The sequence below is a fragment of the Mytilus trossulus genome, chromosome 3 (genome assembly GCF_036588685.1).
Source record: "Mytilus trossulus isolate FHL-02 chromosome 3, PNRI_Mtr1.1.1.hap1, whole genome shotgun sequence".
NCBI lineage: Eukaryota > Metazoa > Mollusca > Bivalvia > Mytilida > Mytilidae > Mytilus > Mytilus trossulus.
The window spans coordinates 36,682,857-36,702,630 of NC_086375.1; the positions used below are offsets into that span (position 1 = coordinate 36,682,857).

At 30.9% G+C, this 19,774-nt stretch overlaps 2 protein-coding genes across 5 annotated transcripts in view; one reads left to right on the forward strand and one right to left on the reverse strand.

Annotated features, from left to right (window-relative positions):
• Positions 1 to 4,354, forward strand: part of LOC134711367 (zinc finger CCCH domain-containing protein 14-like) — a 31,831-nt gene extending 27,477 nt beyond the window's left edge. For 3 of the 4 annotated variants that reach the window (XM_063571922.1, XM_063571921.1, XM_063571920.1), the window contains exons 16-17: positions 26 to 146; positions 3,301 to 4,354. In XM_063571922.1, the coding sequence (XP_063427992.1) occupies positions 26 to 146; positions 3,301 to 3,357 (178 nt within the window). In that variant the 3' untranslated portion in view covers positions 3,358 to 4,354. The remainder of the gene's footprint in view (positions 1 to 25; positions 147 to 3,300) is intronic. The other variant, XM_063571923.1, reaches the window with a different exon arrangement.
• A 4,623-nt stretch (positions 4,355 to 8,977) lies between these two features.
• LOC134711370 (phospholipase B1, membrane-associated-like) overlaps positions 8,978 to 19,774 on the reverse strand; it is a 28,361-nt gene continuing 17,564 nt past the window's right edge. Inside the window, exons 6-13 of the mRNA XM_063571926.1 lie at positions 16,425 to 16,468; positions 15,621 to 15,729; positions 14,356 to 14,491; positions 13,281 to 13,438; positions 12,354 to 12,528; positions 11,967 to 12,065; positions 10,478 to 10,543; positions 8,978 to 9,947 (exon numbers count right to left, since the gene is read on the reverse strand). Of these exons, the coding sequence (XP_063427996.1) occupies positions 9,672 to 9,947; positions 10,478 to 10,543; positions 11,967 to 12,065; positions 12,354 to 12,528; positions 13,281 to 13,438; positions 14,356 to 14,491; positions 15,621 to 15,729; positions 16,425 to 16,468 (1,063 nt within the window). The 3' untranslated portion in view covers positions 8,978 to 9,671. The remainder of the gene's footprint in view (positions 9,948 to 10,477; positions 10,544 to 11,966; positions 12,066 to 12,353; positions 12,529 to 13,280; positions 13,439 to 14,355; positions 14,492 to 15,620; positions 15,730 to 16,424; positions 16,469 to 19,774) is intronic.

Sequence of the window (19,774 nt, forward strand, 5' to 3'; positions counted from 1 at the left end):
ATTTTTACCTTCACTTTATGAATAGTAACAACAACAGGAAAAACCAGAATCATACAACAGACTTCCAGAGAACTCATACTGTCAAATTTGTTCCCAGACTGGCAGTTTATGACGAGCAAAATCTCGTACTTACTATAAAAAATAAGGTGACTTTTGTGTTGCATGGTTGTCAAAATTATTGTGAAAAATTGTACACCTCACTTATTCCTAAAATTTTGGAATTTTGAGTTCTAAGATAATCTACCTTCAAGTTAAAGTTGTTTTCCTCAGCCTTTTGAAACCAATTTGTAGGAACTCTGGAACCGATTTAAGATTTTGTATTGACCGATTCAGCCTCCTTTCATCATTTAGCAGAAAAATACCTTATCTTTCTTCCACAAATGTGGAAATAACAGGGCAAAAATAGAAATGCCCCTCCTCAATTCTATTGAATCATTCATCTTTTTGCATGTCAAAAATAATTGTAATATTGTTCTTTGGATAAAATAATAATTGTTCATAGTTTAAATTTTTAATAAACTCTCACCATAGATCAGAAATATTTATATTGTCAAGGCCACATTTAAAAGAATGTCTGTTTCCCCTCCCCGGGTCTACCCTTTGTAAACAGACCAGGAAGGCAGGTTCTTTTTTTTTTTTTTTTTTTTTAACTGGATGTGATTGTCATAGCATGGTCACATGAATGGTTTGACTTGTCCGGTCCAGGCCACATATCAGTTGTTTGTGCTCAATTTGAGTGTATTTATTAAGATTATCAATCCTTCTGCTTTCAAGCACTTTCCAAAAATGGAAACAAATATTTTCAGGAAAAAAATAATTTTGTTTTTTTTGTGAAAATTTTTTTTTGACACTGGGACTTATTTTTGACCCGGGTGGGGGGAGGGGAAACAAACATATTTTTAATTTTGGCCCAATCAAGATGAATTGAATAGATCAAAGGCCTAAGATATTGATTTCATATTTAAATAGCATTAATACTCTTATTATTTGGAACAGATATGATAGGCTTGGATTTGTTTATGCTCTATATTTATCATCAGATTTAGACCAGGTATGGTGTCATAATGGACAGATGTACAAGTTGCGAAAAGTATGACTAAAAATGCAAATGGGAAATGCATATAAACCAAACATCAGCATTATGATTACTTGTTCATTCTTTCAGTGGGCTAACTTTTATCATATTTATATAATCATCAGTAGTTATTAGTAAACAGCAGCTGCATATGTTTCTATTTACTTTATTTTGCACTTTCAGTAAATAAGCTGAGGTAGACAAATTTTCACTAATAATATTTGACTGTCTTTGTCCTTGTTAGAATTTCAGTTGAATCTGTTAGTTTGCATGGAGCAATTTATATTTAAATAGTGTAAAAAAAAAAATTATTTGAATGCATGCCAAGCTTGATTAAATGAAACTTTAAGTCATTATAATATATTTTTTGTATTTGCATAAGAACTGAATGTATTCTTTTTTGTTTGTTTATTGAAATATTTTTTTTGCTAGAATCATTATTTATATTACATGTACTATTCATTCAAGCTATCACTTTTATCAGGTACTCATTTGCATTGTTTCATTGCAGGCTATCAATCTTTAGGATTTCTGACTTTCTGATTTTAAATTGTCAATTTATTCGATATCTTTGTGGTTTTGACCCAGTGCCTGACAAATATTGCAATCAATTTGTTGTCCTCTAGTTGTGATTAAATTATCATATGAGAAATTTTCATTGAGATGATAACTTTATAAATACAAAAAAAAAAAAATATTCTTCAACAGTACATGTCAGAGCCATATGTAAAGCTTCTCATTATCTCTAGACTAGAAAAGTTGTTAAATTAGATATTTTTATATTATAGTTGGGTGTATGTCAGTTTGATGGACATAATCATGATAATGGAAACTGTAGTAACTGATCAAGATAATCAAAACAATGTCTTCAAATCTAATTTGTATTTATAGAGAGATGTGAACAGTGCATTTGGTGAAATTTTACAGATTTTAATTTTCAGCTTATTTATTTTAATTACTCTTATTCATTACAGTTGAAGTTGGTCAGATTTCAGAATATAATTTGATTTGTTTGCTTTGCTTTACTAACTACAAGCTTATTTATTTGTTTAGTTTATGATTGTCACTTGCAATAACTGTCATAATTATATGCACACATGCTCATGAGGCATTATGGAAAGCAAATTGCAATGTTTTCTGCGAATAATGTAAAGTGATGTTGCAGAAACAGTTTTCTTGAAATATTTAGCACTTTTGCATCTATAAAATATTCATATCGCCTGCATGTTAGCATAAACAGTGTTTTATTCTTTTGCCATTATAGCCTAGTAATGGACATTTTTTTCCCCAGTTATTGAGTCTATCTGTCCATTTGTCTGTTCCATAAAATACTTTGATATCAGATAATTTACCATAAAGTTGTGGTCACAAAAGCTTGAAAGTTATTAGATATAGGAGGATGTGGTGTGAGTGCCAATGAGACAACTCTCCATCCAATACGCATTTTCACTGTGAACTTTTTTTAATTCATATATACATATATGCATATAAGTATACATATGTATGTATATATTAAAATATGTATGGCAAACAAAGGTTCTGACCCACAATCTGTGGTTCACTTAACATAGAAATATGACAGTGCAAGCTAGTATGTATTATTAATGCATATCCTTGTTAAAAAATCTAGATCAAAGGTATATGCTATCTAGAGTTTTGATGTTTTCAGGTCAATTAACTGCAGTTGAATTTAAAAATAACACAAACACCCATATCACTTTAATTCATCCTTTGTATTTGTCTGTTATGAACAACTTTCCCAGAGTTTTATTCTCTCCAAATGTTTTGCATTTAAATAATGCCAGTACTGACGAGAATGGTAGTAATATAAAAAAGTATGATAAGGGTATCAAATTGTAAAATACATAGTTTTAGAATAACTTCAATCTCAAAAGAACAACTCAACATATGAATGATTTTAAGCTAATGGGGTTATCATTCAAGTTCTAGGACTTAGATGGTAATGATTGTAAAAGAAGGTATGATAGCCAGGCATTTCAATATGACTAATTAATTTTATTTCATAAATATGTTTAGATATTGAGTAGATACATTTAAGTTAAGTTTTATGCCTGGTGGATTGAAACACTAGTTGTGATATGAGACTTAAATATTTTTTATCTGCAGAAAAAGTTAAAGTTATAAAACTTGTGGTGATTATTTACAGACTGTCTCTGAGCAATATTTTTCGAAACAAAATTTTATGTTGGTCTTTCTCTTTTCAGTGCCAGAAAGGCAGATTTCAGAACAACAAAGACTTCAACAACAACTACAGTTATTAAACCATCATGATGAAGATAGAATGCTATTACATGGAATTCCTTCAGCACTTGGTGCTTAACATTGTGATGAAGTAAATCTAGTCAGCATCATGTGACTGCTAATCAATTTTGCATTGGACAATGTTATCAGGACAATGGTTGTGTCATTTGAATGACAAAAGTATGATTTGTGGAGACATGGGCAATTGTTTACATTTTATGTGGGATTGAAGCGAAAAAAATTGTCATGTTCTACTTATGTGGTTGGCATTGTAAATTGGAAGTCTTTGAAATGAAATGCCATTTTGGTATTGATGAAATACTATAATTCATGGTTGTTATATATAAATTTATTCTGTATTAAAAGTAGGCAGTTTCCTAAGATCCTTGTTTGACCAAACATTAATATTTTCCTAATATTCTGACTCGCAAATTTGTGTCAAAAATATTTAATTTTTACCCTTTTTGATAGAAGAAATCTAATTTATGCTATCACTCAACAAGAAATCATTACACAATTTAAAATTCCTCAGTTTAAATTTTGCACATATATATCAATTATCAGTATACAAAAAAATACCTCATTTCGCAATCTTTCAATTTTTAGTTCAAATATGGCCTTGGCACATTATACTTTCTTTAAATATAAGGATAGAAAGGGAAAGTGTTTTTGTTTGTTTTTTATTAATGTTTTGTTAACTTATAAAGTGAGGAAAGAACACTTTTATCTTTGTTTAATTTTAAGTTTTTTACTTAGTAAGACAGAGTATCGTCATAGTAAAGAAGTTTTAGATTAACTTTTGATTTACAGTAATATTGTTTTTATAAGCTAGAAAAAAAACTTTTGTTATTTTTGTTAATTGTAAAAATATTGTGATAAAAATGTGTAATTTGTTATTATCATGCAAATGTAACCTGCTACTTAGCAGTTGAATATTGTTAGAGATACAATCAATTTCAAATGTTTTTGTTTAACAAAAACTAACAGTTGGAATAAAAGGTTAAAAAAGTAAACAGATACCTCGTTGAGTTTAGATTTGTACATCATGCACAAATATGGGATATTTCAAATATTACAGAATAATGTTTGTTCATCAACAAACATATTGAAATTGGTACCAGCAGAACTCTTGTCAATTATACACACTACACAAAACCTGGAGAATTTAAAGTGTATTGTATTATTTTCATGTGACAGGATGTTATATATATATTGTTCCTTGTCATCTATGCTGTCCTAGATTCATATATTAATTGCATATATCAAATTACAGATTATGTTACTGTAAATTCAGAAATTATTGCATGCATTTCTTATTGTGATTATGTCATTTCAGGCTTAATTGCGATTTTAAAATATAAAATATAAAATAGTTCAAACTGTGAGTTTAAATTATTGCGTTTGCAACTCTGTCGCATTTTTTGCTTTAATAAAAACCTCACAATAATTTCTGAATTTACAGTATTTAACAAATGTATGGAATCTTGCACATTCAATGTACTAGGTAGGATTTCAGTTAACTATAGTTGAATTTGCTGAAGCAAAGTAAAAAGTAAAATCACAATCCCAGGGAAATTAAAAAGGAAAGTTCTTAATCAAAATGGCAAAACCGAAAGCTCAAATACATCAAACAAAAGGAGATATCCCTAACAAAAAGACTGGTTTAAGGGGTACTAGCTACGAGATATATAAAAAAATCAAAAATATTATTTTTTTGCTCAATCATTAATGAAATGCAAATAGTGAAGTAATAATTTGCTTTTAGCAGCCAGTATGGTTAAAATTTGTCAAAATAAGCTATAAATTATTGATTATGAATTATTCACTTGTAAGTAAATAATTTGACCTTATTGACTCTGAATTCATGTGAACTTCAATTTAACCCATTAGCTTAAGATGGATATCACATGAATTGTATGTGATTATAGTCTACATAAGACTCGTCAGTGACGCTCAGATCAAAATAGTATTAAAGCCAAACAAGTACAAAGTTGAAGAGCATTGAGGATCCAAAATTACAAAAAGTTGTGCCAAAAGGCAAATACAACTAAGATAATCTATTCCTGGAATAAAAAAAATCTTTAGTTTTTCGAAAAAATTCGAAAGTTTTGAACAAGGAAATTGATAAAAAAAAAAAACAACATTTACCAGTAATTGATATGCTACACCGAAGTGCTGACTCCTGGGCTGGTGATATCTTGGGGACGTAACGTCCACCAACAGTAAAATCCACCCAGTGGTGTAAATAGTTGTCAAAGGTACCAGGATTATAATTTAGTACGCCTGACAAGCGTTTTGTCTACATAAGACTCATCAGTGACGCAATGATGATTGTGGCTAAGTTTGGTTTAATTTTGCCCAGAAGTTTCAGAGGAAAAGAATTTTCTAAAAGATAACTAAGATTTACGAAAAATGGTTAAAATTTGACTATAAAAGGCAATAACTCCTAAACGGGTCAACTGACCATTTTGATCATGTTGACTTATTTGTAGATTTTACTTTGCTGAACATTATTGCTATATACAGTTTATCTCTATCTTTAAAAATATTCAAGATGATAACCAAAAACAGCAAAATTTCCAGTGGTCCGATTCATCTGAAAATTTCAGGGCAGATAGATGTTGACCTTATAAACAATTTTACCTGTCAGATTTGCTCTAAATGCTTTGGTTTTTGAGTTATTAGCCAAAAACTGCATTTTACCCCCTATGTTTTATTTTTAGCCATGGCGGCCATCTTGGTTGGTTGGCCGGGTCACAGGACACACATTTTAAACTAGATACCCCAATGATGATTGTGGCTAAGTTTGGTTATATTTGTCCCAGTAGTTTCAGAGGAGAAGATTTTGTAAAAGTTCACGATGACGGACGCCAAGTGATGAGAAAAGCTCACTTGGCACTTCCGGCCAGGTGAGCTAAAAATACATCTAGAATAATCCAACAGCACAAGTTTGCTTAGTGTGTGATAACATTGTGTGAGGGAATTCGACGTTTGTTGTACCACTGTTCACTCCAGTGCAATTTATGACAATACCACTGCATCAATCAGAATTAATTTTTTTGCAGTGTTTTAAGAAATGATTTTGCTTTGTTGTCGCGTATTATTTGTGAAACATTCAATGTTTTAAAAAGGCGAATTTTCTGTACAAAGTCAATGATTATGTTGACTTTTGAAGGCCAAACTTTCTACAGCCTTAAATACGCTAATGAAAGATCTTAAAACTATACGAATACATAACGACATATTTATGAAATTATAACAAATCTATTGGTTAACAAATTTTTATTTATTATTGCAAAATAATGATCTTAAAATATCTGACATTTTCTCCCTACCCAGTTTACCCCTAAACAATTTTATGATGTGGACTGGTCATTGTTATTGAATCGTATGCAATTTGATTGGATTAAGTTGTTATTAGTTTACCTTCAAACTTGTTTATGCTTTTCATACATGACTATTGATTAATTAGAACGTGCATGAATGTGTACGGTAACTAAAATGACCTTCAGACTGGACACTGGACGAGTCAATATTATGTTTTATCAATGAAAGTTAAGGTATGAAAGGTAAGATTTGCCACTTATTCTATTTTCACAAAATTTTCGGAATATACAGTTGAAAGTTTATTTTTTAAAAGCCTATTGTGAAGATTTAAGAGAAAGTTTACAAATAATACGTTTTGTTCCATTAAACAAGTCATTTTCGTAAAAAAAATGCCGAAATATATTTTACGCACGACTACGGCAGGTAAAATTATTATTTATCATAATAAAAAAAGCATTTTTCAGTCTCATTGGGATATGTTGATTACAATTAATCCCAAACTTAAGAAGTAAGTAAATAAAGTCAAAATATGTCCGATCTGCCTATTTCTGCACATCAAAAGTCAATACGATCGTTTTAAAGTCAATTTTGTCTACCTCACAAAATCTTGCTAGGCACTATAGTCTATTTATACATATATTTATGTTTACATCGTTTATATGGTCATGGTATGACTTAAGGGGTTAACTCGATAATTAATTAGATGGCACTTAGCCTAAAATACACACGAAATAAAGCTACATATTTTCATGTCTTTGCCTTGTTAGTTGTTTACTAGTATTTTTGACTTTAAAAAATTTGGATAAATGTTTTACATTGTTATAAATCAAATATGAGAATTTGATTAAAATCGATGAATATGAATTTGACAGCTAGTGCCCCTTTAACGACCATATTAATTCTAAATTTAGGCAACAGTATTTTAGTGATGTTCAGGATTTGAATGGGATGATCAAACTTAGAATACTGCTATTTAGTGACCAATATCAAACATATTGAAACCTAATCCATCGACATGTATTCATTGATGAAAACTTATCTAAATACTACAAGACAAATACTGTATATACATGTTTTAGGTTGCATGTATACTGAAGCATATTGTTCATTTTCTTTCATTGATGGCAAGAAAACTTTGACCAAAAATTTCAAACAATCAGCAAAGAGGAAATGGCCTAGAAATAGGAACACTTTATTGATCCAATTTGACGATTCAATTAAACGCTTTAGTTCATGAATTTCAAGTTTCATACCGAATATAAAATCAAACCTTAAAAGCAAGTCGGGGAAAACTTTTGACGAAATACTTGTCCTAAAAAATCTCAAAAATACTGAACTTCAAGCAAAATTCACAATGAAAGTCTTTTATCAAATAGAAAATTTCAAAAGCTCAAACACATCAAATGAATGGATACCAACTGTCATATTCCTGGCTTGTATGAAATTCCATTAAATTGACAACGATGTATGTACAAAAAAAAACAGGCATACTAAGTAATAATGTCAAAAATCAGGATACAGCGGTTACCATTGCTTACACGCTACAATTCGTCAGTATCAAGTTGTGAAACAAATATAAAATTAATCTCCTTACAAGCCATTAAAATACATTGTTGTATCGACGAAACTTTTCATTGTTTAGTAAGTGTTGTTAAATTTCAAACTATAGCAAAATAGAAAGTGGCTGCACATCTCTTGCTCCACATATTCATTTATTTGTTCATATAGCACTTCAACTCTTGGAGTTTTTTATACAATTTTTGCTTTCGTATATTCAGCTTTGAGCGTTCTTGATGAAGGAATATTATCGAAAATGAACTCATCACAGATACATGGATTACAATTTTGTATAATAAGCACTACGGACGAATGAAATTTTATAAAATGTTTTCATTTTTTACAAAACTTGGTTGATTATCAATTTCCGATGATACCATCAGCTATGAATTCAGTACTTGACATGATGAATAACAAATCTTTCATAACCTATCCCTTATAAAAATAGAAATTATTAAGAAGCTAAGGTTCCAATCCCGCAGGCAAAGTAGACCTTAGATGAATTTGGCTTTTGATTTTAGGTATTTTATGGTCATATAGCTCTACAAAACGTCAACACAGGGGTTCCTAAGACCTGCCGTAACCTTAGACGATGCAGCTAAAAAAGGGTTCTACTGAACAATCAAAAGAGGTAATGTGAAATATACACATTCCTAGATTATTTTTTTTTTGTTCAAGAGATTAACCATGAAGTCATGGCCTTGTCAGCCTGACAACATATAGTAATGGTCTTCCGTGTCTTAAATGAACAACGAATATTTTGTACAATTTTATTTAATCTTTTTTAATTTCACATTATAAATACAAAAATACAAATTGTATACAAACAATAAATTACCTGAATAACAATAATCTCACGAGTTCTGACAATGACAAAATAAAAATAGTTTTATTTATTTTCAAAATACTGGCATGTATAAATATATATCTTTTGGGACGTCTTTTACTACCTAATACAAAAGAGAAGATGTTGTAACTTTTATTTTAGGACCAATTTGGTATTCATGACGTCCAGTGTATACTATTCATTACATCAAAATTAAAGGATATTGGTTATTGGTTTTTTTTTCAACAAAGCTAAGTGATTTTCAAACCAAAATAAATGAATCAAAGGGCAATTTCTTGAGTAAATAACTAAATCAAATGAAATTATTTGAAATATAGATTAAAAAAAATACTTCTGATGTTCAAGATCCATTGCACTCTATAACTAAATGTATTTTTTGTGCATTTCTAAATATTGTTTTAAAACTGAAGATGTGTGAAATTATGATTTAAATTTAGAACACTGAATCATTTCCATAAGAAAGATCCTTAAAATAGAATAATTAAAAAGTTTCTTTAAGGTCTTCAACAATTGGATATTTCAATAATACTTTAATGGAAAAAAACTATTTTCACATAACACTTAATGCTGTTTTATGTTAGCACCATAATAATCAATATCTGTTTATATTTCCGTGTAATTTGGAGATGATCCTTGTAGTAGTTGATATCTCTCTACACTATTCTGTTTTCGTTTTTCTTTCAGGTAATAAACTGAAAGTGAAACTACAATCATAATGCACAGAGCACCTATGACAATCCCGGCAACAGATGTGCTACTAAATTGATGAGTTCTAGTATTTGCATCGGGCTGTCTGTTTTCTTGTCTGGTCTGTTCATGGTAAGAACCAAATCCTTCTACTCCTTTACTATTTTTCTTTGTATAAAAATATGGTTCTTCCTGAAGCAAGAGAAAAAACGAATTAACCACTTTTTAAAGATTTCCAAATTGCCTTCTTAAGATTACAAAATCGCAATTCATTTATAATTACCGTAGTTGAAATTTGAATTACTGAATTTGTTAAAAGTAAAATAACAAGTATACCAAAAATTCAAATCGGCAATTCATGACTTCGCACATGCATTTCCTTGCGAAGAAAATAGTAGGTTAACGCTTGTTTTATAGCTAGCTGAATCTCTCAATCATACCCGTGGCCAGGGAGCTTTGGGGGTTCGGACGAACACCCACCTTGAAAACAAATAAGCACTTTTAAAGCCAACGTTCTGTTCGAATTGTGACTGTTAAAGTCCAGTTCGCGTATCCAAATACCCCCTTCTTTTTCTCCCTTTGGATAAATCCTGGCTACGACGGACCTGTCAATTGTATGGCAATCACATAACTTCAAACTTGATCAGGACTTGTATGTGGCAATTGATGAACGAGACCATACTTTCTTTATTTTGATAGTGTCAAGAGATTAATATACTTACAGTATCAGGACATTCTGATGGTTCTCCTGGTCTCCAGTATGTTCTCTTTTGTCCTACTTGTTCAATCTTGTTTTAGAAAAAAGAAAGAAGAAAAAATGGAATACATACAGGATAACAGAATCAGAATATCAAAAAGAAGGTAAATCTTTTGAAAAATTATTTCAGTTTATTATTTTTTTAAAATAACATTTTTTTGCCCATTTCAGATACTCAAATCAAACGAACAAAATATGGTTAAAATACTATTTAAGAAATAAACAGTGATCTATAGCTCTTTATTTCTATGTCATTTGGTCTCGGGTGGAAAGTTGTTTCATTGGCAACCATACCACCTCTTCTTACTTTTTTTCTTACAGAGTACTTAACTGTAGAGAAGTTTTGGTTAAGTATCAACTATTCATATGTTCTTACTGTGTTGCTACTTAAACGTTTCTGGTATGTTTCTAATTTATATCAAACTTGGCTGCATGGGCTCATTACCCTGTTATATAAAATAAACTGCATATGATTCAATAACAACTCTACATAAACATGTATTGAAAAAACAAAATATCGAATTCTAAAGAAAATACAAAAGGAAAGTCCATTACATTAATAATGGCAATAGTAGTATATCGCTGTTTAATAGTCATAAATCAAGTTAACTAAAACAAATCCGGATCATAAACCAAAACCGAAAGAAACACATCAACTATAAAAGGAAAACAACAGACCAACAATAACACTGAACTCTAACAAAAACAAATACCAAAATACATAGAAACATACTTTGAACCCTGAATAAACAAGACGCTCAGTTATACCTTCCAACGGAACGACTAGAAAACAATATTCCCCCACTTCGTGAAGTCTATTTCGAAAACAATTGGATTAACCAAGCTTCATGACCAGCTAACCATCAAAGAATGTTTGGTCTTTACTTTATTTTAATAAAATTTGATTCAGTGAATATTCATTTTTTAAACATGATTAAAATATATATTCAATATTGCGAAGAACCTTAAATAAAGACAATAGTAGTATACTGCTGTTCAATGGTTATAAATCGATTCAAATAGAAACAAATCCGGATCACAAACCAAACCTGGGATAAATACAACACCCAAAAATAGCAAACAACGGAACAACGGAAACAATAAACTGCTAGCTATAAAAACAAACGCCACCATAAAAAGAAACTGACTATTTGCTAATTTTTAACATCTGACATATTCCTGACTTTGTTCATTACATTTTAAGAAAAATGGAGGGTCAAACCTGGCAATATGGTTAGCAAAACCTCTCGATTGTTGCGATGTTAAAAATACCACAAAAATGGCAACATTATGTGACAGGTACAAATGAATGCAAGAACACACAAGAATAAGGTGCATGTATCGGAATGTTTATGTTAACAGTATTGGTGTAGGTATTACACTTTGTCAAACAATCTTACTTGCTATAATGAAATCAAAATAAGCAGAAGTAATCTAAATGTAATAGGTCTTACCATGTTATCCCAAAGTGCACTAGCTGCAACTTCTTGCCCAAGCTCACTAAAGTGAAAACAATCCGGTGCAAAGTAATCCAAATCAGTAGAATTATCATCCTGAAAAAAGAAACATAGATACTTCATTAGAAAACGTATAACAAAGCATTTAACAAACAAAATCTTTAGAAAACATAAGTTTACTTTATATGGGTTTGATTATTATTATTATTGTTATGTCCCTGTTAGTCATATAGCTGTTCACTTCATGTTCCTAATTATGGAAATTGGTACTATTTAACGAAAAGCTTCTAGAACGTACACAATTTACAAAGTGATTTACATAGACGAAACATAAGAATGGCAAACCAAATTACAACCTTTGATGAGTTGTATTTCAATACTTACATTAACTGGTATTTTTGTTTCAGAAAGGAATGGTTGATTGACAACAGTGAAATCATCTCTGGTATCATAACGTCCAGAGTCTACCAAATCCTCCAAACCATTCTGGTATTGAATGACCAAAGCTTTCAGTTCATCTTTATTATCTCCAGGAAAGGCACCGCATCTACATGTAAAGCTGGGAAATAAAAAATGTAAGTTTGATAATTTTTGTTCATATAATGAATTGTGTTTGCATCTCCTTCAGACCAACTTTACAGTTGACATGAAAAGTAAATCACAAAAATACTGGACTCGGAAGAAAACCAAAACGGAAAGTCCATAATCAAATGGAAAAGTAAAAAGCTAGAATACATCAAAAGAATGAATAACAACTGTCATATTCCTGACTTGGTACAGACATTTTCTTATTTTGGCCTATTTAGTTGATCCATAAGGTCAGATTTTACTTTTACAAAATGAAAGTTATAAGTGACTTACTACGGAACGTAACATGTGTATTTAAGTATCATGAGATCGAATAGAAAAATTAAAAAAAAACACCGAAGTCACAATTATTATTTGATTAGAGGCAACAATAGTTTACCAATGTAAACATTTTGTAAACACCAATCAAAATAACCAAATGAAGGTGAAAAAAACCCGGAGGAAATCCAATAAACTCAAAAACGGAGCGTATTCTCCTTTGTCCTCTTTGTGGTTTTTTTATTGTTATAAACCGAATTGCCTGTATACTTATTTTCCCAGTTTCTGTAATTCGAAAATTAATTAATGAGCCCTAAAGAAAAAAATCTATCCTGCGATAGTGCATCCTAGATATTGCATAAACTCGATTTTAAGTGTTATGCGTCGTTGATATCCTTTTTTTTAATTTCGTTTACTAATTGTGCGCAATTATGTACCCTCATTTAGTCTTCCAGACATACTTACTAATGAAGTGTATCACAAACCAAGTTTTCATTTAGTAAAGGTACATTGCCAATATCTAAAACTTCCACCACATTAACAAAAGCTTTCGGTACCTCTTTGTGGAAGATATCCAATGCCTCTGTGATGTATCCAATATATTTTTCTACTGTATATTCTGGCTGCAGAATTAAATTCAAAATAAGAAAATTAAAATAATGAGCAAATAACGAGAGTCAGACATTTCAGTTTAAGCAGGAGATCGATAGTTTGTGTTGTCCGATTTTTGATTTCTCTGTACAATTTTTTTAATCATGTATTCGTCCGTCTTTTAATGTTTGATATTGTTACAACCCATCATTAATACAGCATTTCTATATTAAGAACTTTAAAACTGAATGACAGTTTAAAAAAATCCACAGAGATAATGTATTATATCAATCCTTGTAATTAAGACTTAATTATAAATATTCAGACATTAATTCATCTTCGGTCGTGAAACTGTAACAGGTAACGTTATTAAATATTGTGCTAGCAGAACAAAACCATGTCATTTTTAAAAGCTCATTATTCCTATGTGTGGTACAATGTTTAATGGGAGAGTTGACAGAAGATAGATGGTTCACATAGGCAAACATACACTCCTCCTTCTTATGTTACGGTTAAATTGATATGTTGTTAACTTTATACTAAACATTATAAATTAATTTAACAACCATGCAAATGTGTTGCTTTTTTTTTGGTTTATGTTCCTTGGTCATCATATTCTAGCATTAAGTTCCTGCCCCTTTTGTTTATATAGGTCTATATGTATTTCAAAATTTGCTTTACATTGGTTTTGAGGCACTCCTGGTTCTGAATGTTTTTTTTTATCAGAAATGTGCATCTAATTGTTCATTAATAAGTTATGTATATTTTATACTAATTGTAAGATGTTATAGATATGTCTAGACAATATGATTATCGATCACTGATAAATGCAGTTTTTACATTTTTACATAATTTAGGGCAAAAAATTGAAATAAGCCTCGAAATATTTATCATTCTTGTTCAGCAATAGATAAATGAATATCCAGTTCTTGTCGTTTTGACTGCTTACCCTGTCCCCACAATAGTCACACAGATCATTTCCACCAATGAACATAGTTATAACTTTCCAGTCATTCACAAAATCAACTCCTTCTTTACCAGATTTCATTCTATCTACTAGTAATCTTGCTTGGAATGGCATGTTTCTAAAATGATATATAAATGTCTTAGGATTTTTTACTTCAGTTCAGTGAATTCTGACCTCATTTCCAAGTTGCTTCTGATTTCCCATATAACACATAAATTTTACTTCCCCAAAATGAATGACTGTGTAAGATAAATTACAATTTTGTAATCTCTAATACAAGCCTTAGTTTTTCAGTGATTTCAAAAATAAATATTTTTAGCAGTTGCCAAAATAAGAGTACGAGTGTAATTATTGTAATCAGTTCTAGTTCGTCTTGATTGGCTAACTGGAATACTTCCTGAGCAAATGTTTCGTTATTATTGCAAAATGTTTTGGACAATAAAATACAGTTTATATTCTGTTTATTTCAAACTCTAAATTTTTCATATTTAGAACTTGTTTTCACAAAATGTAATGCATGAACTGGATCATTCTGGTAAAGGTATATATGTTATCAAACTTTTTGGAATAATTCATACTTGCAAAAGTATGAACTATTCCAAATACTAAGGATGTTCTTTTCCCAGCCAAAGGTGACCTCATCCGTATTTGGTACAACTTTTTGGGGAATTTTAGGTCCTAAATGCTCTTTAATTTTACAATTGTTTTGCTTTATAACTTTTTTTTATCAGAGCAACTCCGATGAGTCTTATGTAGACGAACCGCGCATCTGTCGTATGGAATTATAAGTCTAGTACCCTCGATAACTATATAATAAGTAACCAACTCTACCAGAATTTAACAAAACCTTTTGGAACTTCATTTTGAAAGACGTCCCATGTCTTAATGGTATATCCTTAATATTTATAAAAAGATATATGTTCTAAATAGATAAATTTACAACTTTCTGTTCACCAAACAGCAACAGAAAAGTACAGAACATTTTTAAAAGCGAAAATGCCAAATATATGCAACAGTAGTTTATCGATGACAGCTATAGTTAGTTTACAGTTGTTCTGAAATTTTCAGGTGATGTTCCTTGTTTTTTGTTAGTTTAATCGGGTTTTGATGTAAAACATTTTCAAATAAAAGTGTATGACAGTTTCACAGTGAACAGCTACTTGATTATTTAATTCTAATAGAAATTCTTCGAATATATCTTAACTGGCATTACTTTTCTATTTCTTCTCGATATAAAGTGAACTAACCTGGCCTCATTCCCTGGATCTGCCACGTTCAAATGAGCATTCTCACTTTCAAAATCACCACTTCCGACAGAAAATCCTACCAGATTTGGATTATATCGTTTCAACATATCTAAATAATTACAAAAAGCATAGAAATTGTCAGAATGTTTTCTTACTTTGATTTGAGTGTTTCCGTTTGATAATTGGTCAATATCAAGATGCCCAGACTCGTTTATCTTATCCTTTTAAAATGTCTCTTTTCTTATTTTCACTGTAGTCATGGTCGTCTTGTATATTTCTTGTGGCATAATTCAGTTCTATCGTTAAGTCAAATCAATTGTATTATTAAGTCATGGTTTAGCCTACAAAAGTTTATCAAAATCATATTATTTTTTCTTTGCAAGATCTTAGACAAATACCGTGTATGAAACATTTTTAGTTTTTTTCCTATTACTGCACTATTCTATTTCTTTAAATGTATTATTTGTTAATATTTACACATTTGAATTTCCTTTTAATCTAGTTAATAAATATGTACAATTCGCATGTGCCAATCTTGATATGTCTTACTGTAGTCAGTTCAAGGTATTCATTTGTATTAAGTATTATGTAAAGTTATATACCATATTCTGTTGATTTGTGTTATGTTGTGTAGTCAGTTCCAGGTATTCATTTGTATTAAGTATTATGTAAAGTTATATACCATATTCTGTTGATTTGTGTTATGTTGTGTTGTTGGTTTGAGTTCTTTTTTTGTGGGGAAATGGGGGTGGTAAAAAATGCCTTAGAAATGTCGATTTCAATTTGATATTTATTAAATCTTACTTGCAAGTGTTATATGTTCATCAACATTGCCATCGCCACCAACACTGAAATAAACAACTGTTTCTTAGTGATATTATTTTTAAAACTTGCCATGCACAATTTTAATCCTGGTATCTATGAAAAGTAATTTGTATTATATATAGGTTAATTGTTACTGCCACTTTCTGTTGTCATCAATACAATTTTCTGATACAAACATTTAATAAGATCAAGCTACGATTGGTAAATAAATTTTCTGTCGTTATATATGACACATCATGTTTAACAATGGCAAAGTTTAAGTCTTTTGAAAGTTCATTATGCATTCAGCAAATGCCTTTATTTATGCCCGCGTCACACTGTCCCGATTTTTACGCCGATGGCAACACAATTATGGAAATTTTCAAAATCGGGACTGATCGTATCCAGATCGGGCTATTCGTTGTGCCATCTTTAAACATCGTAGAACAATCGGCCATTTTTCTAGCCTTCGGGGACAACTTCGAGAAGGGTTCTAAATTTTTTAACATGTTAAAAAATCCCCGAAGGTGTGTCCGATGTTGAGGGTTCGTATTAAGTTCGTATCACTATCCTTACCATCGTAATGTCACCGGGAATGCATCTTTGAACATCGTTTTGCATTCGTGTTTCCATCGTTTCCATCGGGCAGTTTTGACATAATGATGTCTACACGAATGAATCACGAAGCTACCCGATGGTCTTACGATGGCAACACGACTTCGTGAAGACCTCGTAATCCCGGCGTGTTACCATCGAATAAAAGTACGAAGGCGACAAGATGGCACTACGACTGCAATAAATCCAGCAAAATGTAACTTAATTTTTGCGCTAAAATACATTTAAAGTGCCATGCACGATATGCACTGGTCAGTCTAATACGACAGTTAAGAAAGACGTTCACAAAACATGGAGCTCATATCATATGATTCTATGAAAACAAGAAAGGCGACAGCGTTGTTTCTATTAATTCAAATGGAACAAGAAGTACTGAGTAAAGTTTTATGACCGACAGCCCAGCTATTATAGGCTCAAGATTTACTTTCACAAGTAATATATTATTTTTTGTCAATTTTTCATATCAAGTAACATAATGAAAATCATAAACGCGCCTCGTACACCAACACTGCAGGTACACGTTTATAGGGAAACGAACTTTTTCTTCATTATTCTTATTTCTTATGTATCGTCTGAGTTGTTGTCACACGAATGTTTACTCCATAACCATTTTGTCTTCTATATATAAAGGCAACAGTAGTATACCGCTGTTCAAAACTCATAAATCCATGGACAAAAAACAAAATCGGGGTAACAAACCAAAACCGAGCGAAACGCATTAAATATAAGAGGAGAACAACGACACAACACCGAAACGCAACACACACAGAAACAGACCAATCATCAGACAAAACACCACGAGAATAACAAATGTAACATGAAAACCAAATACATGAATTTGGGATAGACAAGTACCGTGCCACGTCTTCTCTCAATATCTCAAAAATAAGAGAAAACACAATCGACTCAACGTTAAAATGCAACACAAAGAGAAACGAACAATATTATAACAATGACCATCTTCCTGACTTGGTACAGGACACTTTTAAAGGGGAATAAAAGTGGTGGGTTGAACCTGGTTTTAAGGCATGCCAAACTTCGCACTTTAATGGCAAAGTTAAATATAACATTGAAATGACAACATAATATTACAGGACTACAATACAAATAAATAGGAGAACATATTAGACACAGAAAAACATGATTAATAGATAACCAAAAGCATCAGGTTTAAAATTCAATACGCCAAAAACGCGCCTTGCCCACACAAGACTCACCAGTGACGCCCAGATATAAAAGATCGAAAGTGAAAAAAGTACAAAGTTGTACAGCACTGAAGATCAAAAGTTGCAAAGGTTTCGCAAAATACGGCATTGTTTTCATGCCCGGGATAAGAACATTCTTATTATATAGAACAATTCATGCTATTGCAAACAGTAAATTTTATCAAATGAATATGAAAGGATATACACAAAAGAAACTAAAGTATTAACTAATTACAGAAAACTAAACCTGAATACATAACGCCTAGATATAAAAGATCGAACGTGAAAAAGGTACAAAGTTGTACAGCACTGAAGATCAAAAGTTGAAAAGGTTTTGACAAATACGGCATTGTTATTATGCACGGGATAAGAACATCCTTATTATATAGAATACTTAATGCTATTGCAAACAGTAAATTTTAACAAATGAATATGAAAGAGATATACATAATGAAACTGAAATATTAACTAATTACAGAAAACTAAAAGTTTATCACAAAATAGACACACATCCGAATCAGTCCAAGCGTCAACGTAATTAAAAAAATTGTGACGTCACATACGATGGCGAAAAGGCAGAAACGTTATGCCACATTTGAATTTATGAAATTTAGAAACAGCATGACGTCACATATGAAAAACTATCATTAAAAAATGAGATAGAATTAGGATTGATTTAGAACTAAATACTGATAATTCATTTAAACAAAATGCATATTGCAATACTTATTAATAGCAATTAACTGTAATATATATATGTCCAGTTTGTTATGAATCCAACTTCAAACGTAAATAATCGTACAAAATTTAATATAATTAATAAAGAGGAGGTGGTTATTTTTTCTATACGTCATACCTAAATATATAATAAGAAGACGTCAACACATTTGACAAAATCTGATGAGAATTACAAATATAACATTAAACATGTAAACTAAATACATGAATTTGGGATAAACAAGTACAGAAACACGTCTTATAGTAATGCGAATTCACATTCAGCAAAACGGTCACAATCGGGAATAAGTCACGTTTGGTAATTAAAATATTATGACACATTTGTTGCTTTCCCGCCATCCTTCCTTTTGTCTATATTATTATGATATTCACCTGGAAAGAGATCTTTTTGAATAAAAGGGACCAACTAACCCATTACCTTACCTTTAAGATAAATCAGTAAACATGGGCAAAATTATGGGTGATTATTCAGACTAGTGCACACATTTTACAGTTCAAACACGGCAATGCCGAGCGTGGCATCCCCTCGTATGTAACATATTGGGGACAAATATGGACACTATTTTGTATATGACACATGCAGAAAATGGTAAATAGAATATGCATATTTGATACATAAACTAATTTTTTATGAATCAACCAAAACATTCAGTAACTAGAAATACCTTTAATATTGTCTTTAGAACCAGCAGGTAAAAAATGAGCATATTACTGTAAACCAACTTAATTAACATACTATATAGTAAAAAATCATTTCTGTAGATCACCGAAAGGGGAAGTGGTCTAGAACAC